At 36.5% G+C, this 22,889-nt stretch overlaps 1 protein-coding gene across 1 annotated transcript in view; it reads left to right on the forward strand.

Annotated features, from left to right (window-relative positions):
* PACS1 (phosphofurin acidic cluster sorting protein 1) overlaps positions 1–22,889 on the forward strand; it is a gene marked incomplete in the record, with an annotated part of 1,397,033 nt that overhangs the window by 939,753 nt on the left and 434,391 nt on the right. Inside the window, 1 exon segment of the mRNA XM_044075887.1 lies at positions 3,476–3,582. Within this exon segment, the coding sequence (XP_043931822.1) occupies positions 3,476–3,582 (107 nt within the window).

Consider the following 22,889-nt stretch of genomic DNA (forward strand, 5'->3'; position numbering starts at 1 on the left):
CCCATGGTATGGTAAATCGACTAATGTATGAAGTGATAAACAAAAGAGAAGGGGGCTTTTTTAATCCAATTTTAGGTCATAGTGAAACACCAAGACCTGAAATTTATGTATCAGCAAGTGATTTTATGGCTAATAATATTACCCCTTCTAGTGAACTTAACATCCCTGCACCTATACATCATCCAGTACAAAATACAACCTTTATTAGATCCTTTATCACAACTTATAATGCTGACAGTGCGACTATTAGGAGCATTATCCAGAAGAACTAGGCTATTCTAAGGGAAGATGGACATAATGAGAAAGTGGGGGATACATCACACATAATATACAAAAGAGGTTGTAATTTTAAAAACATTGTGGAACGTTTTAATAGAACACCCACACATAAGAGTAACAAAAGTCATTGTATGTCTAAATGTGGATGTTGTTCCATTTACATTTTGATGGGTGAACAGTTTGTTACAAAGAACTTTACATTTTTCATAAAAGGAACATTTAACTGTCTGACAGGAGGGGTAGTATGTGCTGCACTCTGTCAACACTGTCCTATTTTCTACATAGGCAAAACTGAGCGCAGGTTCAAAGAAAAAATTGCTGAACATCTATACAACATTAAGAAAAGGAAAATAAACAATGCCCTAGCCAAACACTTAATGGAATGGTCAGATCACGTTTTTAAAACTAAGAGTTTTAGAAATTTGATATTGCTACCTTTTTTATCAGACAGATTTTCTCACTATAGCATTTATTATTTAATGATTGCTGTTGGATAAAACTGTTTATTATTGTGTGGTAAAAGAAAGTTTACAGGTTTATGTATTCAGATATTCAGCTTTTGATTTTAACTTCAGCTTTTAACTTACTGAATATGTTGCCTTAATACATGATTTCTTCAGTGAATTCAGCTGTCACATGATTTAAAGTTGATCACATGATTTTAAAAGTTTTTGGCTGTCACATGAGCTTAAAAAGTTGTCACATGACCTTTTAGAATTGTATTTAAATAGTGTGTGTGTGTGTGTGGTTCATTTCATCTGAGGTTTTATTATAATAAATGCACTAATATTACGTTTGAAGTTGTTTCAGCTGGATTTGTCAGAATCTCTGTGTCCTTGTGTGTGTTTTTATAAGATGATTCTTACAGTTGAGCAAGGTGGTTTGGGATTACCCGATTTGAAGGGGCATTTCAGAGCTGCACAGCAGAAACCTATAATTAAAAGACGAAAGGGATGATGATGAGACTGGGATGTTAGATGCAAATCCTTGAGGAGAATAACAATAATCATACAGAATATTATATTCATAAAGTAGCAGAAAGTATTCTAAGAACTAAACCAACCCAGGGAGAAATGAGATTTTGTTGATTGGGATGACTGCAGTTAGGAAAACAGATAATAAGCAAGAGAGGTTGGAATTTATTGGAGAAAACTGGTAAAAGAACCGAGGTATTAGGAACAAATAATTAGAGAGGGAAAGGTAATAAAATGAGAAGAGGCCTAGAATTTGTTTGGACTGCAAGTTAGAAATTGCCTTCCCTATCAAGGACTGATATCAGAGTATAGGCAAAGAGAAAGAAATAGGGGGATACTAAGTGAAATACCAGCACTGGTAGAGTTTTTAGTAGAATCTAAAATAGAAGTTGATGTTAAAAAAGGAGTAATTAGTAGACCATACTAAATATTACATACCTATAAGAATCAATCAGATGATGATAGAAACGATTGGGAAGAGAGACTGGATAAGCAAGTCACAAAGAAACAATGGGTGATATATGAATGTCTCCCAGATATGCAACAGAGTCTAGAAAATTTAGGACCTTTGCTTGGAAGTGTTTACATAGGTATTTTTGTACCCCAAGTAGACTCCAGGGAATTTTTCTTCAGGTAGACAGCAAATGTTGGAGGTGTGATGGGGAAGAAAGAGGTAACTGGGAACATATATTCTGGGAATGTAATGAGTTGGCAAACTTTAAAGATTCCCTGCAGACTGCTCTATCAGAGATACTGGGTGAGCAAATTGGTGTGACTAAGGAAATATTTTTTTTAGCTGTAATACATAATCGGAATTGCTTAGACATAGTAAGGCCTTGCTGAGTCTAATTATGGTGGCTGACAAAAAAGCAATTACTAAAAAATGGAAGTCAATGTCTAAACCAGCTTACTAGAAGTAATGAATATAGTAAAAGAGATAAAACAACTGGAACTGGGATCTTTAGAAAAGGGTAGGAGCAAATTGCATAGGAAAAATTGGAACTTGTGGGAACAATACATGACATGCAGAGGAGGAAAAAGGTTTAAAAGAAGGCAGGATTTGAATGAGCTATGTAATGTTTGACAGAGACTGGATAGATTACGAGTGTATGATGTTTGCAACAAAAATTGTCAGTATGGTTTATTTTCATTTATATAAATGTACGAGTGCCTATGTCATTGATAATTTAATAAAGATGTTTCTTGTTTAAAAAGTCATTTATAATAAATGAGTCAACTGCCAACTTCATCTTATTGTTTACTTCAGTAATCATTGCAAAAGCTTGAATTTGGGACCAACATTTAGTCACATTTTCAGTAAAAATGTGTTTGTAAACTGATAACTTGCACAAAAAAAGTTTAAAGGGGTATAAACTGTAAATTACAGTGAAAGACTGAAAATGTCAGAGAAAGATTAGTAGGAGAGAAAAAGACAGCTTAATTTTATGAGACTTGTATCATGGAACAGTTTACTGGAAATCAGTAGGACTGAAGGGAATATGGCTCTCTTTACTTTGTTAGTTTTATGGGTAACAAGATGTACAAGACATGGTGAGGTCAGCTAGCTGGAGTTTTTCTTTTCCCTATTGTAATATTGGTATTTATTAAATTTAAGGTTTGGGACGTCTCTGTAAGCTGGTAGCCTTTTTGCACTTGAGGTAGTAAATTCATGACAGATTGGTTCTATGTTGCAAGTTAGTAGTATTACAGTGTATTCATGTGCTTGGTTCTAATGATTGTTTGTATGCACACACTGAGTTGAACCGGTCACCAGAGCTGATATGTAAAATATTAGAATTAAAGTTACTCTTTATTTTTAACATGTTTTTAATGTTAGAAAGGAGAACAACTTTGCTCACTGTCAGTAAGAAAATGTATCTGTGAAAATCACACTTATTGTTATGTCTTAAACCCTGTCTAGCAAGTAAAGCGAGATTCTGTGTAGTTGCTTGCTTCTGCTTCCACATTTTCATCCTATTAATTATATTTGCAGTATGTGGTAAGTTGTGTTCTTTCTGGATGGGGAAAGCTGCTCTTGTGGCATAGTATGTGAATGTATTGGTGGTGATTGCACTGCACAGTGTGGAGCAGTGCAAGCAATCTGCTACAGACAGATGCTTCAAAAAGCTGTTGCATGCATGTAAATGATGATCAGTAACTGCAGCTTTGCAATTAGACAGTTGTAGTTACAACACTCCTAATTAATTACTCTCTTTTATTAGTATATTGCTGATGTGCTACAGGAAGAGAAGAAACCTGTTGTCTGCACTTGCTCCTCTGTTGAAGTTCAGACTGTGCTGTCTGCTATTCTTGTAAAGATACAGAGATAGTAAGTACGGCTTAGGTTTGTTTTAAGTAGTCCTACATAAAATGTTAATGATTTGCTAATGCTGCTTTATTGGCACATATTTGCATATTAGGCACTGGGTACACCAGATACAGTACTGTAAGTGGAAAACAACGCATCTGACTGAGTTCCTAAGAACATTAACACAATCTAATTAGAACTGTATGCAGGGGTGACTCCACTGAAATTATACAATGATTTCTCATTAATATTCAAAAAATAGCACACTGATTGCATAGCTCAATCAGTATGCCAGTTGTAAATCAAGCATATACCAGTAGAAAAAAGTCTTCCTACTTAAGTACCACTGAGTGGCCAGACTTTCTACTGGTATATACTAAGGAACAGAGAAAAATAAGAGAAAAATCAAGTATGTTCTGCAAAACTAAATAATCAGAAACATACCTGATTTTCCTTGTATCTCTGCCCTGTCCCTTGGGACAGTCATGGCAGTTAAAAAAAAATACAAAAACAGCCATGGAGATTCTCTGTTCCCTGTTGATTCTCCAGAACTGTTCTTGGTGTACTGGGCAAGTGTGGGAATGCACGCCCCATTCACATGCACAGTACATCAGTAAACAAGGACAAATGTGGAGAAACACCTCTGTACCATAATGCAAACACATCATTTAAGAAAGGTAACAATTCCTTTCTTAAGTAATGTCAATACATAACAGCAGTAATCCACTTCAGGGTGTGGGTATATCAGGATTTAACCATTGCTGCCTTTGTTTGATCACTCTGGCTTCACCCACGTGATCAAATCACACCAGCTGTGGGGTAGATCCTTATATACTCATATTCAGTCATGGATTATTGATTAGTTGTTCCACAAAAAGGACTTCTATTTAAAAATAGTCCCCACAGTTACTTGCAGAAAGAGCAGGTTTACAGAATTAAATAAATTTTTCATTGAATTTCAGGATGTAATCTTCCATTTTTCTGGAAAATGGTGGGATGAGTTTTAAAGAACTTAAACTTAAAACCATACTAATGTATACTTGTATGTTTATGATCAGCAGGAATGCATACCGTTATAGCCATGCGTTACTGTAAGCTTACTTATCTTCGTGATCTGTGTTTTCTCTGGTGAAGTAATCAGCATCTCAGTCTTCTCCATCCTGCTTTCTAATCTTTTGCTGTCATTTGTGCTCTTCTGGCTTTACACTTAAGTCCTAAACAGCTACTTTTTTTCCTCCTTTGTATGGAAATACTTATAATTTTTAGTTTTGCAGTAGTGATTTTGAGCAGAGCATAGAAAGTTTTGTTGCAAATACTCTAACCCATATAACAAAAGTCAGGTCTCACACCTGCCAAAAGCAAACCCATCAATCAAGAATAAGTTTCTTTCTTCCTCGAAAATAACTTGATATGTATCTTACTTTATTATCTTTAAATACTAATGGCTTAAATAAACCAAATAAAAGATCTAATCTATTAAAATATTTAAAATTAAACAGAGCTCAAATAATACTCTTACAGTAAACACACTTTTAAAAAAGTTATAAATTTATATGGAACCCAAGTGAATATATGACCCTGGCCTGCTCCACTTTTAAATCAAAGAAGAGAGGGGTAACAATCTTATGGAAAAATAATTCCTTAAGTCCTGAAATTATACACAAATATGTGGATAAAGATGGTCTTATAGCTATTGTCATCTTGAAGTTTAATAACAGGATGTGGACACTAGTAAACCTATACTGGTTTCCTGGTATTGGGGTGGGAACAGTTAAAAAAACACCTAGATCTTATTATAAATGCAGCTAAAGGAAATTTAATAATAGGTGTAGATTTTAATTGTATTACTGACATATCTGAAACCACTAACAAAAAATGTCCACGCTTGACATGTACTGCAAAACTATTAAAAATATGGACTGAGGCTTTAAAATTGAAAGATACTTACAACACTATCAACTCATTACTATTTTCTCATCAAGATTATAGATTTGGCACACAAACCAGAATAGACAAATTATACATTTCTCAGGATCTTTATACAAAAATCACATCCTTCTCAAAAATCCCATGTCCTTTATCAGATCACAATTCCCTTGTCCTAAAAATACAAATGGATTTTAAACCATTAACACTTATCTCTAGAATTCCCTCGCATATCACAAAAAATAAAGAATTCAAGCAATGGTTAATCAGTGAACTTCATTTCTTTTTAAATATAAACTACAAGCCAGAAGTGAACATAATGGTCTGGGATTCACTAAAAGTTTATATAAATATATATATATATATATATATATATATATATATATATATAGTAAAGTGCAATTTGATTGGGAACAAAAAAATAATAGAAGATTTAAATAAAAGATATAATGATGTATTAAGCCATAAAACTAATTTAGCTATGGAGAGATTAAAAATAAACTCTTATGCTACTTCTCCAAAACACCTACATAATCTATCTGTTAAAATCAATATGCAATCTAAAGATAATGCTATTGTTAATATCTTACATGAAGGAAAAGGTAAGAAAGTTTCAGAACTAGGGGATATATTAGATGCTTTTAAGTGTCATTACATAAGCCATAAAAACAAGAACACTATAACGAACCAATTAAATTTAGAAAATATACTCCCTAATATAAAAACAATCTCTGAAAACTTACAAGTGTTACAAAAACCCATTGCACATAAAGAAATTACTGAAAATCAAAGAGAGTAAAATCGGTAAATCCCCAGGGATAGATGGTTTAATTATAGAAATATACAAACTATATCCTACAAATATAACCACATTGTTACATAAAACACTTCTTGAAATTCAAATTCACGCACCAATTCCCCCTTCATGGAGTTATTCTTTAATCACCCCCATTTTAAAAGAAAATAAAGATTCTAGTCATTGTAGTTCATATGGGCCAATTTCATTACTGAATAATGATTATAAAATATTCATGTCTATTATGGTAAGTAGAATAAAAGCTCAAATAATTAATAACGACCAAACTGAGTTTATACATAATACACACAGACATATGATAATATAAAAAGGATACTGACATTAATTGATTATTTAAAGAAAATTCCTAAGCCTTGATAATTGGGCTGGGTAAAGAAAAAGCATTTGATTCTTTAAATTGGGATTATTTAATTAAAACTCTAGATGTATTTGATTTCCCTCTCTCCTTTATTATATTCATTAAAAAGGTTTATGAAAATAATTTAGCTTATGTTAAAATAGGACGCTTTAGCTCAGAGGCAATCCAGATTACTAGAGGCACTAAACAAGGTTCTATTTCACCCACTTTATTTGCATTGGCCGTAGAGATACTGGCTATATTACTACGGAACAATCCAAAGGTAAAAGGCATAGATATATATGACCAATATAATTCCAAGATCATGCTCATTGCTGATGATGTGCTTCTCACATTATCAAACTCAAAACAAGTATTAGATGAGCTAGATTTATTGACAGAGAACTTTCACAAGATCTCAGGACTTCATTTTAATAACCAGAAATCAAAATATATGTTATTGAATAAAAAAAAGAAATGCAAATTAATAAGAATCACATCATAGGCGAGCAAGTCACAACTTTAAAATACCTGGGAATAGAGGTGAGTGGAAATATGCAGGAAATTCTGAAAATTAATTATAGAAGGGTTACTGATGCAATAAATACTCTGGTGAACAAGTGGAATAATTTATTTATACATTTTTGAAGATAGATTACAACTGATAAAAATGGTACTACTTCCTAAAATGTATGTAGTACAAGCTATTTGGTTAATACCCGAGAAAAGCTATCTTAAGGAAATAACATCAGTATTGTTAAGATTCTTGTGGTATCCTAAAAGAAACAAAATTGCATATGTTCACCCTATCAGACGATGGGATCAGGGAGGAATACATTTTCCAGATATTGAATCCTATATAAGGGCTACTTTACTTAAAACTGTGATAGATTGGATAAAACCCTATTTATACATCTAACTGGAAGTTATTACAGTTATAATGTTGTTTGTCTTTTGGCTTTTCCCGGTTAGGGGTCACCACAGCAGAGCTGCGGTCCGCTAATGATTGGCAGTAGATTTTCATGAACGCCGAGGTGCCAGTTCGACGTTCAACCAAGGCACACCCATTTACGCATGTCTTTCGAACGCCCACCCAACCGCAGGGAGGACATGCAGACTCCACATAGAAGGCACTCCCCGCACTCCAGCCGAGAATCGAACGGGAGAACCTCTTGCTGTGAGGCAACAACACTACCGCTGCATCACCGCGGATTACACACACAGTTATAATAGTAAATGAAAACAAATTGTTAAAAAATACTTTAACTATAGATAAGGATGACATACATGTACAGTATAATATAACTAAACCCACTAAGTCAAATTTAATCAACTATCTTTTTGAAACTTTTAGGAAATTTATTAATATGAATATGGAGTTAAAGCTTTGGTTCACAATATTAACCCCTTTCAGTATTACTAAAAACTTTTCAGATAGGATTCATAGGGATATATTTACCTCTTGGGAACAAAAAAATTTAATATGCTGGCAACATTGCATAAAAAAACAACAAGTTTTAGATATGCAATATATGTTGTCAACTTATAGTTTAAGTTCACATGAATGGTTAATACTTCAGAGTGTCTTGACATACTCCACGGATCTATGTAGGATAATAAGTAACTCTTCTTTCCCATATCCACCCAAATTTATAACTAGATTGTTTGGAATTATATATAGTAATGAAAATATGAAAAATGAAACATCATATTTATAAAATACCAGACACATTTGTCATGACCAAAGCTTTAATATTGTTGAATATAAATGAAGGTTCTTTTATACGTAAACCTAACCTGTACTTACTGTGGACAATACTAGCTATAGCTAGGAAATGCATAACCAGGAAATGGAACTCTAACACAATGCCTAATAGAGGATATTTTTTGTGTTTACTGAAGAAGACTGCATTAATGGAGGTAAAAACCAAAGAACTAAGAATGTTTCCTAAGTCATTAGTCAATAATCCCTGGAAGAAAGTTTAGACATTGATTGACACTTTACAAGTGGAATCAGTCTCCTCATGAAAACAACTGTATCATAAGTTATATTTAATCATTTTTGTATAAACTTGTTATTATTCAAATCGACTCATGTCAGGCTGAATGTAAATACTGTATATAGTTCATCTATTAATTAATATGTTTAAATGAAAACAAGAATTTCTGTTTTTGTTTGTTATACATTTAAAATAAAAATGATCTGAGTAAAAAAAGAAAAAAAATCAAGAATAAGTAGAAAACCTCACAATTCTTACTTCTGTTTTGAAAAACCCCCAAAGAACTAGGGTTGCCACCTTTTCAAATGGCCAAAGTGGGACATTTTTGGTACAAACATCACATTTTACAGGCCGACACATACACACGGTCAATACAAAGGATAGAACTTAACTTTTTTGCCTAAATAAAAGCTTATTCTTGTAGCATTATAGTTGCTTATTCTGTTTCTTATAACATTTAGGTATTTTAGATATAGAATAACTGTTTTATGCAACTATTACATAAAATATAGGGAATAATTATGTCCTACAATCTCAGGACATTTGCCATTTTTAATATTTTTTGTCAGGACACAACTGCACAAAGAGGGACTGTCCCTCGCAAGGTGGGACAGGTGGTAACCCTACCAAAGAACAAAGCTTTTTTCTTCATTCAGCTTTTTCTCTTTCGGTGTAATACATACAGCCTTTTCCTACCTCATGTCATTGTACATCTCTATTTTCAAATCACGCTCTCCATATTTAGTTTATTGCCTCTTCTAACACAGCCTCTCCAGTTTTGCTTTACTCTCATTCTTCTTACGCTATCACTATCTTCTGATAGACTAATACAAAATTATTTTGTCCTGTACCTTTTTCACACTTGCTTTACACCTCCCACCTCATAACACTTTTCTTTTTTTTCTGTCCTACCAAGGTTTTACACCTGTTTGCAAACTCTCCTTTATAATCTCTTATACTCTTGTGCTATTTCTTAAATAGCTAATCCATATGCAAATATATAACACTTGGACATATTTTCTCTTATCTCTATACGTATATTAAGTGGCTACAAGTTTGTCATATTTTGCTCCTAAAACATCACATGTAAATTAATGCAATACATTTGTGATGTCTTTCTCATTCATAGTCAGATATTACTATTTTGCTGATGCTTCTTTTAGTGATTCTGTATATTGCTTATATGATTTTTACATATATTTATTTATTTTGCCGTCATTCATTTAATGTTTGTGGAGCTTTTCTTCCATGATTCTGCTGAAAATTATCTTGCCCAGTCGGACTTTGATAACAAATGGAAATAAGTATATAAATATGTGACAAAAACATCCTCCCTGTTACACAAAAGTGTACATCTTTTTTTTTTTTTTTTTTTGGGGGGGGGGGGGGCAGGACTGGAGTTCATTTCCAACCCATTTATTTAAATAAACTAGTTTTAGCGTAAATATAAATACAAAACAAGTGAGGCACCACAGGGTCAGTCAAAAGATATTAATTTAACAGCCAGCATAATAGACTGATGAAAATGACTGAATGAGGCTCAAGTGATTTGACAGTTAAGCTGCAGAAAATCACAGTTTTTATGCATTTTTAGTTAATAAAATTCATAGTCATTTCAACATTTGTGACCAACAGGTCCAGATAATTTTCATTTTTGAACTTGGGTATTGTCTTTCTTGTTTATGATGACTTTCATGATGAATTTGCAGTTTTTCCTGTTGATGAAGGGAATTGTTCTCATGACTTTCGATAGGTTTTATGATACCAAAACAAACCTTTGAATAAATGTAGTAGGATTCACATCAAACTGTAGTAGTCTGTGATTTTACACACTGTAAACCAGACTGTATAATAGTTTTATACAATAAGTTAAGTTAAAATAAAAGCTGCCACATGCTTTGCATCAATGCTGCTGCTGTTTAAATACAATATAATGACATTATTAAAGTAGCATTCTGTGTATTATTAAAAGAAAATCATTTAATGTGGTATTATGACATTGATGTGATTTTATCCAAATTATACATACAATTTAATGAAAATTTATAAAAGGAAATAAAACTGATGTTGATTACAACAGACCAATGGTATAACCTTTGCAGGTCATAAGATGTTTGCAGCAATCTAAATTAGTGCCCCAAGCAATAGGTACGTAGCTCAAAATAGAGTATATTTAATAGAAGGAACAGATGAAGATAATCATACCTTTTGAGTGCTTGGGGGCAACATATTGAACAGATTTGTTAAATTTTCTAAATGCAAATGGGTTGAGGCTGAAAAATGAAACGTCTCAAAGTACAATATAGAAGCTTCTGGCTACATCCCTGCAGCAAAATGTCTGATATATAATGCTTACCATCTTAGTGTTCCATTTTGTCAGTAGGTCCCTACGGTCCTCTATGAGTCTGTTATTGTGATGTAATTATTCATTTCTCTCCTTTTAATGTACAAAATTTGGCAGAGAAAACAGAATTGAATATATGTCCTTTCATATCACTGTTGCAGTATTCTTTACATAAGGGATTCCCTGCCATGGGCTGCCCAACTTCTGGCCAGTGTACCAAAGCTTTAGGAATGTAGAGACACTATACATCACACATATGTTCCCTGCTCAAGGTTTAGGACATAAAGGTGACATACAAACATACATACATAGAACTTCTTTGCCTCCAGTCCAAACGCCGTCATTGATCATTGGTCTGAATGCTCCTTCTGTGCTGGTTACCAAGCCATTTTTCAGATGAGTACCCTGTTGGGGTTTATCTATTTTTACTTTTATTTTTGTGAGTTTACATGTCATCCAGAAAGGGAAAATGTCAGTGTGGGTGGCAGATTCCCTATAAAGATTATCATGAGTAGTGTCTATTCTCTTTGGGTGCTTCTCACAACCATACGCAGTTTGTCCTAAGGCCCTATATAGTCATCTCTCTTCATGTCAATTTGCTTAGAGAACCAGTATCTTAAATTGTTGGCACAAGGTGCTATGGCACAGTCTTCCCATCCCGAAGGTCAGCTGCCTACCAAGAAAAATGCAAAAAACTTGGGTCTGATTCAGCTGTTGTCCCACCTCTCCTCAGACTTCTCTCTTGAGGCTGGTGAAAGTCCAGAGGATCTTCTGGTTATTGTCTCTGATTTCTCTGCTGCAACCCTGCCAGGGTCCAGCATGGATCTGACTTCTTGCATGTCCTCGGAGGCTCTGTGAATGTCTCCTTCGGATGTTGAGGGGGAACCTCAGCTGATTATTTCTGAGGGACCGAGGGGGATACCACAAATCCTAGTTTGTGAGGAGATTCCTACGATGTTGGTTGAGTGTAGACAAGGATCTGATCCTCGTAGGTTTTAGAAATAAAAATAAAAAATAAGATTGCAGTATCTGCTGGTAACCACCACTTTATTTGAAAAATAACCTCAAGTTCAAGAACATTTCTAACTCTTTGTGCAATGGCGGTTTGAAACCACTAGGTTTATAAAATAGTAATTTAGCTCTGTCATGCTTGTCAAACATTACATCAAAATGTAAAAGTCTAACGTAATCTCTTAGTTCATTAATAGTTTCTAACTTAGCTGTTTGACCAGGAGCAAATTTCCATCCTTTGCTTAAAACACAGCATTCTACATCCGAAAAACTATAATTAGAAAGATTTACAATTTTAAAATTTACAGTACCTATGTCTTCCACTATTGTTTCTTCTTTTTCCATTTCGTTCTCTGCTGGCCATTTATCACATACCCATTTTTGGCTGCCTTTTGTTGTTAACATAACTATTACTTCTGCCATAGGCTGTAACTTGAGACCAAGTTCTTTCGTCACCATTAACTCTTTGATAAACAACAAACTGCTGGTTTCCTGATCAAATTATAGGCTGTGACAAAGCCCCCTTTTCTGTAGTCTCTGCAGCTTGGGAACGTACATTGATTCTTGAACTTATACTCTTAGATTGGTCAAAAGAGCCTTTGGCAACAGTCCCAGACTGTGTTTTTTCTTGTTTCATTTTCACTCAGCAAGTTGTCGCCTCGCAGTAAGATGCTGTCCTGTTCGATTCTCAGCTAGAGCATCTTCTGCGTGGAGACATGTATGAATAGGCATACCTTCGTTGAAGGTTGTGCGTCAGGGCTGGTAACTCGGCACATAAAAATCAACTACCAATCATTAGCGGACCAGAGTTCTGCTGTGGCGACCCCTAACTGGGAAAAGCCAAAAGACACACACAAACTGATTGATTGCTTACTTTGCCATTAAGTCTCTCAGACCTTCTGACTGTGTTTGCCTCGGCTCCTACTAAATTTACGTTTTCGGTCATCACGCTTCTTTGTAACTCACTTTGGAGCTGGAGACCATATGCTGAGGCCACTCTCCCTGCATAGTCAAGCTGATCCCATTCAAATTTCTTTAACTTCCTCTTGCTAAGTGAATCATTAAGTTTAATCAAATTGTCCTGAATTGTGCACATTTTACTGCTGAAATTTTCAGTAGAAGTGATTTTTTTTTAGTCTCTCAAAGTTCATACACGCATTTTCAGTCACTTCTGCAGCCTTCACATTATTGTGGCTCAACAGCACTTCCATGTACTGCAAGCCGGCTTTCTGATTTATTTCAAGCCACTTGTCAACTAAATATTTTTGCAGGTCATTCCCTAAAGGCAGCTTTGTTATTCTCAGTCCCTTTGGGACTCTTTGAACTCTCAAGCAATTCTCTAAAAAACATATTTTCCCACTGTAAGTGTTTTAACTTAGGAAGATCTTTTTCCAGTTGCACAAACATTTCACTGTGACTGACTTTCTACGTAACAGACGGTTGCTGCTCCCCACTATTATTAAATGGATTAATAGGTGGAGCAAGACATCTATTTAAAACTTCTTTGCTAGACATTAAACTCCTCCTTCTCCCACTGGAGGCAATAGAGCTAACATTTCTTTCGTTGTTAATAATAAACTAACCTGTGGGTGTATCATTTAACATACACGCTGCTGGTAACGTTGTAAAACTCGTTCCAGGAATGGTATGGTTATCCATCCAGATACAGCTGCAACTATACAAAACTCTCTTAAAAGCAGAAAATAGCAAACAACTGATACAAAAATAAAAAATAAGATCACAGTATCTGCTGGTAACCACCACTTTATTTGAAAAATAACCTCAAGTTCAAGAACATTTCTAACTCTTTGTGCAATGGCAGGTTGAAACAACTAGGTTTATAAAGTAGTGATTTAGCTCTGTCATGCTTGTCAAACATTACATCACAATTTAAAAGTCTGATGTAATCTCTGAGTTCATTAATAGTTTCTAACTTATTAGCTCTTTGAGAAGGAGCAAAGCTCCATCTTTTGCTTAAAACACAGCATTCTTCATCCAAAAAACTATAATTAGAAAGATTTACAATTTTGAAATTTACAGTACCTATGTCTTCCACGATTGTTACTTCTTTTTCCATTTCGTTCTCTGCTGGCCCTTTATCACATACCCATTTTTTGGCTGCCTTTTGTTGTTAACATAACTATTACTTCTGCCATAGGCTGTAACTTGAGCCCACGTTCTTTCGTCACCATTAACTCTTTGGCAAACATCAACAACCTGCTGGGTTCCTGATCACATTTCAGGCTGTGACAAACCCCCCTTAATTGTAAATCTTTCTAATTATAGTTTTTCAGATGAAGAATGCTGAGTTTTAAGCAAAGGATGGAACTTTACTCCTGTATGTTGAATGATACACCCACAGGTTCATTTATTATTAACAACGAAAGAAATGTTAGCTCTATTGCCACCAGTGGGAGAAGGATGAGTTTAATGTCTAGTGAAGAAGTTTTAAATGGATTCCCTGCTCTACCTATTAATCCACTTAATAGTGTGGAGCAGCAATTGTCTGTTATGTTCAAAGTCAGTCACAGTGAAATGTTCATGCAACTGGAAAAAGATCTTGCTAAGTTAAAACCCTTACAGTGAGACAATATGTTTTGTGAGTACTGCTTGAGAGTTCAGAGTCCCAAAGGGACTGAGAATAATGAAGCTGCCTGCAAGGAATGACCTGCCAAAAGATTTAGTTCGACAAGTGGCTTGAAATAAATCAGAAAGCTGGCTTTCAGCACATGGAAGTGCTGTTGACCCATAATAATGTGAAGGTGGCAGAAGTGAATGAAAATGTGCGCATGAACTTTGTGAAACTAAAAGAAATCACTTCTTCAGAAAATTTCAACAGTAAAATGTGCACAATTCAGGACAATTTGATTAAACTTAATGATTCACTTAGCAAGAGGAAGATAAAGACATTTAAATAGGATCAGCTTGACTATGCAGGGGGAGTGGCCTCAGCATATGGTCTCCAGCTCCAAAGTGAGTTACAAAGAAGCGGGATGACCGAAGACGTAAATTTAGTAGGAGCCGAGGCAAACATAGTCGGAAGGTCTGAGAGACTTAATGGCAAAGTAAGTAATCAAACAGTGCCGAGTGAAAATGAAACAAGAAAAAACACAAAGTCAGGGACTGTTGCCAAAGGCTCTTTTGACCAATCTACGAGTATACGTTCAAGAGCCAATATAAGTTCCCAAGCTGCAGAGACTGCAGAAAAGGGAGCTTTGTCACAGCCTGAAATGCGATAAAGAAACCAGCAGGTTGTTGATGTTTACCAAAGAGTTAATGGCGACGAAAGAACTCTGGCCCAAGTGCAGACTATGGCAGAAGTAATAGTTATGTTAACAAAAGGCAGCCAAAAAATGGGTATGTGATAAAGGGCCACCAGAGAACGAACTGGAAAATGAACAATCAATCGTGGAAGATATAGGTACTATAAATTTATAAATCTTTCTAATTAAAGTTTTTCGGATGAAGAATGCTGTGTTTTAAGCAAAGGATGGAGCTTTGCTCCTGCTCAAAGAGCTAATAAGTTAGACACTATTAATGAACTCAGAGATGACATCAGACTTTTAAATTTTGATGTAATGTTTGACAAGCATGATAGAGCTAAATCACTGTTTTACAAACCTACTTGTTTCAACCCGCCATTGCACAAAGAGTTAGAAATGGTCTTGAACTTGAGGTTATTTTTCGAATAAAGTGGTGGTTACCAGCAGATACTGCAATCTTTTTTTTATTTTTGTATTAGTTGTTTGCTATTTGCTGCTCATTGGTTTTAGGGCAGACGTCCCTCAAAATTAAAACCAAAAAACCAAGCATGTTTTCCCTGCTGCTAAAGATCCCCAATCTGAATGGCAGGATTTTACCAAGGGTTTGTTTAATGCCTTAATGGCCTTAAAGCCTACCCAAGGAGTTGCTTTGCCTGCTCCACCTGGGTCATCTACTCCCCTTAAGAAGCTCGAGAGCAAGAAACCTCTGAAGAGGATTTGGATTCTGCGGAAGAGTCTTTGGCATGTTTCTCTCAAATCCCTTCTCCTTGGATTATGGATCTGAAGAGGAAGAGTCTATTAGTCCAGTCTCTCCTTTGGAAGAACTCTCCTTTGGGGACATTATTTTTCTCATGATGGAATATTTTTCTCATGATGGAATATTTTAAATGGGACTCTTCTCAGGTTTCTGATATGCAAAAGAGGCATTATGACCTCCAGATGGAGTCTCCTAAGCCCCCTGCTCTCCAGTCTTGACTGCCTTTCTAGATACCTTTTCAGCATCCTTAGTGTCTCCTTATTCTCATCCTCGAGCCCCTAAGAAACCTGATAGATTTTACTAGATACCTGACGATTCTATACAAATGTCCTGTTGTAGTGTCTGTCTCGTATGACAAACCACCTAAATTTTTTTCATCTAGTAAATTACTTCCTTCAGACAAGGACAGTAGAGCTATGGAAGGTTTTGGCAAAAAAGTATGTACAGCTGCCCCCTGGCTTTTCAGGCTATAAATTATCAGACTCATATGATCTGGTATGTTTTTGCCCTTCTTTCTCAAGTTTCTCAGTCAGTCTCTGACCACTCTGATTCAGAAGGGAAGGTTGTGGCCCTTTCTCTACTGGGTTCTACCTCTCAAGTGGCTCACCTCTGTATTAAATGTAGTAAAGATGCAGCTGATGCCTCCTCTAGAGCTGCTGCATTTGCTTCTGTTTTTCGATGTTAGTCTTTGTTTCATCTTCCGCCCTTACCTGTTGAAATTAAGGCTAAATTCTTAGATGCGTCTCTTGATAATACAAACATTTTTCACTCTGTTGCTTCTCCTGCTAAACTATTTAAGTCCACCCAGGGTAAAGGCAAGACCTTGCAGGAATTGAGACATATTTTTGTATATCCTTTCCCTAAGTTCCTGAGAAATTATCCATCCAAATCTGCTTTTGTATGTAGACAGCCTCACCCTCCTCCTAAAGGTAAAAAGTGTTCTAGGTGTGTACCTCCTGCTGAGTGTACAGAGACTCCTACTTCTCAGAAGCCTCATTTTCAAGACACAAACCATGTTCTACCTGACAGTTTGCTTCCCCTTTCCATGGGTCAGGTTCCCTTATCCCTTTGTCTTTCCCTGTCCCTTCCCAATTGGTTAAGGGCCAATCAAGACTCTTGGGTTCTATCATCCGCCAGGGATAGTTCATGGTGTGGAAATTCCTCCCTCCTTTTCTAGGCATCTCTCATCCTCCTCAGGAACAGGTTCCTTTCTCTCCAGAATTGCTTCAGGGCCTTTTGGCTCAGGGCACCATTCAGGTTGTGTCCCCTGCCCAGGAAGGAAAAGAGTTTTATACCAGGATGCTTCTAGTTCCCAGGAAGGAAGGCATCTAGAGACCCACTCTTGATCTTCTTTTAGCTCCACACCTTTCTGAACGTCCCTTTCTTTTGGATGTTGTTCCTTCAAACCCTGTTCCCTCTTCTTCTTCCTCAGGTTTTCTTAGTATCCCTGGACCTCAAAGATACTTATCTTCACATCCCCATTCATCTCATTTTCAGGAAGTTTTTACATTTCTATGTTTCTTCCATGCATTTTCAGTTCTCTGTTTTGTACTTTGACATTTCTACTGCTCCAGGGGTAGTCAGCAAATGCCTCATTCCTGTCATTACCTTCTGCAGAATGAGAGTGGTTCAAATCTTTGCTTATCTGGATGACCTGCTCATTCAGGCTTCATCCCCAGAGGTCATGCTTCAACACCTCCAATTTATGGTTTGTCTCTTACAAAGCATGGGGTTTACTATAAACTTTTAGAAATCAGTCCTGGTTTCTTCACAGGATCATGTTTTTCTCGGTTGCAGGATCCGGACCATTCCCATGCTGGTATCCCTGCCAACATCCAAGGCCCAATCTCTGATTGCCTTTTTTCAATCTCTTTTTTCCACTGGCTTTAGTCACAGCCAAGGATTTTCTCAGTGTTCTAAGATTCATGGCCTCCACCATTTCTATGCTGCCTCTAACCAAACTTCATATGAGAAAGCTACAGTGGCTCCTAAAGTCACTGTGGCTTCAACACAGTCACCCACTGGATTTTCTAGCTTCTTTCCTTGCATGCCTCAAACTCTAGCTTCAGTGGTAGATTCATCAGCTTTCTCTCAAACCAGCAATTCCTTTTCAAACCCCTGTCCCGTCTCAGATGCCTCGGACAGAGGGTGGGGAGCTTTCTTCAGTTCCCTCAAGGTTTAGCGTCTCTGGCCTCTTCATCAGAGGTCAGATTTTTCATTTCCTCTTTCTTCCAGGGCCTCTCAATCTTCACAGACAATAACACAGTGTAATGGTATATTAACAAGCAAGAGGGGGACACAGTCTTACATTCTTTGCAGACTTACTGTTCAGGTCTGGGATCTAACTGTCCAGTGTCATATTATTCTTCATGCTGTCTATATTCCTTCAGCGCAAAATATAATGGCAGACTCTGAGTAGGTCCAGTACACAGGCTCACGAATGGATGCTTCACAAAGGTGTGTTTCTGGACACTGTCTATCAGTGAGTACTCCACAGATAAATATTTTTGCCTCTCCTTTGATTTCCACTGTTTTTTTTTTTTTTTTTTGTGCCAGAGTCCCAAGTCCTCCAGCATTGGAAGGTGGATGCCCTGTCTTTTCCTTTGATGGGGATGCTGCTCAATGTTTCCCTCCCCTGATCTCTGATCTTCCTCTTATTCAGAGGGTTCTGCTCAAGATCAAGCAAGACTCCCCCAAAATCTCACTGGTGACTCCCTTTTGGCACAGACAGTATTGGTTTCCCCTTCTTCTTCACCTAACCAGGAATAGTCATCACAAGTTACCTCACAGGGTAGACCTTCTCACACAAGGCAAGGGGTCTCTGATCCATTCTATTGTCCAATCTTCAACTGACATGGATGATAGGTTTTTGATCCCTTTTAGATGACTTTTTTCCTGAGGATGTGTTTAGGATTCTGCAGGAGGCCAGGAAACCCACTACCAGGAAATCATATTTGTCCAAATGGAATATTTTTTTGTGAGCATCCCTGTGGTTCTTTTTTATTTGTGTTTATTGCTTCATGCTGGGTTAGCATATTCTTCAGTTAAAGCTCACCTTTCAGCTATTTCTGCTCTTCTGTCATTGTCTCTTCCTTTTGCCTATAGGTTTAAGGTCAAACAATGTCCTAAAGGCATCATTCGTATCAGGGCTCCCAGGAAACCTATTCCACCCTCCTGGGACCTCAGTTTTGTACTTAAGACGTTGACTTAGGCTCCTTCTGAGCCTGCAGCTTCATCTTCCGTGCAACATTGTACTTGGAAGACTGTTCTTCTTTTGACACTTATTTCAGCTAAGAGAGTCTGTGAACTCCGTTATGGCTGTTCCTCCTTTCTTTTTTTTTCATAAGGTCAGGGTGTCTCTTTGTACTAATCATTCTTTTTCTGCCCTAGATGGTTAATGAATTCTCTTTTAGTCTATTAATTTGCCCTCTTTTTTTTTTTTTTTCCCCTTTCTCCCCAGTCTGTGGGAAGGTTCTTCTCACTTTGGATTTGCATGGACAGCTCGGATATTATTTGGATAAGACTAAGGTCATTATCAAATCTGAGCAACTTTTTGTTTCCTTTCATCCCAGGTCTCTAGGTTTGGCTGTTTCTAAGCAAACCATATCCTCCTGGATCTCTAAGGCCAGTTATTTTTGTTATTCATTTTATGGTAAATGTCTTTCTACATCTGTAAAGGCTCATTCTACTAGAGCTGTTGCTTCCTCTGGTGCTTTTTCAAAGGATTAGATACCATTTCCATCCATGAGGCTGCTGCTTGGAGTTCTGTCCATACCTTCACTAAGCATTACAAGTTGGATGTTTCTAGAGCAAGAGCTGGCTTTGCCAGAGCTATCTTGCATGGGTTTATAGAGGACTTCTCTGTGTTTTCCTCCTCCCAAATTTTGCTTTTTGACTCCCTTGTGTAAAGAATACTGCAGTAGTGATATGGAAGGAGAGTGCAGTTGTGTAAAGTCTTACTATAACATTAGATGTCCTTCTCTTCACTGTTGTGGTACTTGCGCCTTCCCTCCTTCCCTTTCTGCTCTGCCCCTATTCCTTCTATGTTCCTGGCCTGGAATTATTTTCCTGTTTCTCCATCTGGATGCACACGTTCCTCCTGGGGATTTTCAGTTATGAGGTATGTACATCCGTGCAGCGACTTTATGCCCTACACCTTGACTGGGGAGCATACATGTGACACACAATTTCTGTATATTCCTAAGGCTTTGGTATACTGGCCAGACATTGGGCTGCCCTTAGCAGGAATCCCTTATGTAAGGAGTACTGCAACAGTGAAGAGAGGGACATCTGCTTTTATGGTAAGATTTTACACAACTGTACAATTCCGATAGTAAACCAAATATATTGTAATGCAAAACTCTAAGAAAGCTGCAAGTAGGAGTCTATATTTCTGTAAATTAAAGTGAGAGACTGTAATGACCTAGGTGTAACCCAGCATGTGACGTGTTTAGGTAATAATACATCTCCCTTCTTCATTGAGGTCAGTATTCACATTATCAATATTTTAGGTTAAACTTGAAATGCTTGCTTCTGATTACTGCACACAAGAGATACCTCCTCTGTTTTAAGTAAACATCAAATGTTTCAGTCTGCTTTTGTTTACAGTACATGAGAAAACACTTTGATGAGCATGTTAGCCAGCACTGACTTTGAAACTGTCCTTCTGGACTAGAATTTGAGCAAAATACAAAAGCTAAATCATTGTGATCATTGTACATCCTAGAGGGAGAGGAAGGGATGAGTATATTTTAATTTAATAATATATAAATATCAAATGTATAAGACCATGATTCCCCAAGTTTGAGCACTGTTCTAGCCATGTGAGAAAAAGCTGTTGGTGTATGTGTGTATATGCATATTTTCTGTGTTTTTAGATCATCTCCTTATGTCACAGGTTTCAGCTGCACCCAGATAGAATTTTGAATGGGTTTTGCTTTAGCAGGTTCATTTCTAAGGCCCAGATCTGTAACATATACTAAATCCACAGTCACATAACCATGGGTAAGGGAGAAGCACTTCCAAGAGGAACATGCTAACCACACAGACTGTGAAATGGTAATGTACTCGGATTGGGGGGGTGGGGGGTAACATTGGAAAAACAGAATTGGGCAAACAGCATTTGACCAGTTTTATATCAACACATGTTGGGCAGCCGTTTGACTCACCTACTGTGTCAGTTTTGCCACTTTTCTGATGAGTCTGAGATCGTAATTAACATAAAGACTAATGCTCCTCATCACATGTATGTACTAACATATGCTTGTATCTGACCTATGTAGTGTTGAGTACTTTCACTGTTTTGGAGCTCACAGAATTCTGAATAAAGTTACTTCATGCATTTGCATTAATCTGAAAAAAATGTTCAGTTTGCTAAAGAATCATCCTTATATATACAACGTATGTATACTTTTCATGAATCCATTGCGCTGAAAGATTTAGGCTGTTTTAGTTTGTTGTCACCATTTTCTCAAATATTTATGTTTCTGTTACTTTAATCTCCCATCTTAAGAGCTGTGGTACAGATATTCCACCAATTTTTTTTGTTGCCTTCTATATTGTCTCCATTCTTCTTTCCTTGTGTATGTGGAGTTTCCAGATCCACATGTGGCATTTGTGATATTACTTCATTTACTACATTTTTTTCATGTCTGCTGCTTTATGTAATCCTTTCTTGCATCCTGTATCCCTAAGCTCTTCTTTATGCTTTTTCATATTGCACATCCACTTTTAGGTCATATGTAAGTTTGCAAAGGACCTTTCTATTTTTATTACTGCTACTAAGTCATAAAAATGTACATTATAAAACTGTATTTATGAATGCTCTACATAAACCTACTCTGTCACAAAGGCAGGTGGTACGGCAACTTTGATGACAAATGTAGTCCTAGAGATGGGGGGTTGCCAGGATCTATATGGCACAGAGACACTTGGGAGTGTGCACAACAGCTCTTAGTTTAGTGTACTTGACTTATCTGCATGTAGTCAGGGCGAACACTGCACGTAGCCAGTGTTTTGCCTGTAGTCAACACTTTCCTAGGTAGCTGCTTAGTTCCCTGTTGTAATTCCGAGGCTCATAACTGCAAGTCTTGGGATTACAAAAAAAAAAGGCAAAAATGCAGGAGAAGATTAAATATCAAACATCATTGTCCTCTACAATTAGTTGTGTTTTGCAAGGTGACAAGCCCCCCTACACCCTCACACACCTAAATATATATATGGTTCTACTTCAAAATGTTGAAAACTCATAGCATCTAATCCCAAAAGACTGAGACCATAAGATCGAAAATTCAAAACATCTAAAACTCATAACTTCGAATCTCACAGCATTGAAAACTACAAAGCAAATATAAATAACATCCCTTCCACCTATAACAACACCAAATGAAAAAACACACTTTTTGCTACGTTTCTGCAGGGGGCAAGCCCCCCTGCACCCCCAACACTCCCCGTAAATTAAATATACCAACTCCAAGATCACACTACAGTGGGAAAAAGTTAATTTCCTAACCCCACTGTAGCACAATCACCATAAAGAATGTACACATAATGTCTAAATCACTTACCTGTATGGCCTAAAAACATGTACAGAGTGGCATAATAAACACTGTATGCAGATTAACAGAATAAATTATAACATTTAAGATTTGATGATACACTACTCAATTTTATACATTTTCGATATTGTGAGATTCGATGTTATGAGGTTTAAATGCTTTGAATTTTCGATCTTATGGTCTCACTCTTTTGAAATTAGATGTTATGAGTTTTCGACGTTTTGAAGTGAAACCATGTATAAATATAGATATATAGGTGTGTGTATGTGTGTGTATGTATGTATGTGTATATATATATATATATATATATATATAT

The sequence above is a fragment of the Protopterus annectens genome, chromosome 6.part1 (genome assembly GCF_019279795.1).
Source record: "Protopterus annectens isolate FY-2018-M chromosome 6.part1, PAN1.0, whole genome shotgun sequence".
Classification (NCBI taxonomy): domain Eukaryota; kingdom Metazoa; phylum Chordata; order Ceratodontiformes; family Protopteridae; genus Protopterus; species Protopterus annectens.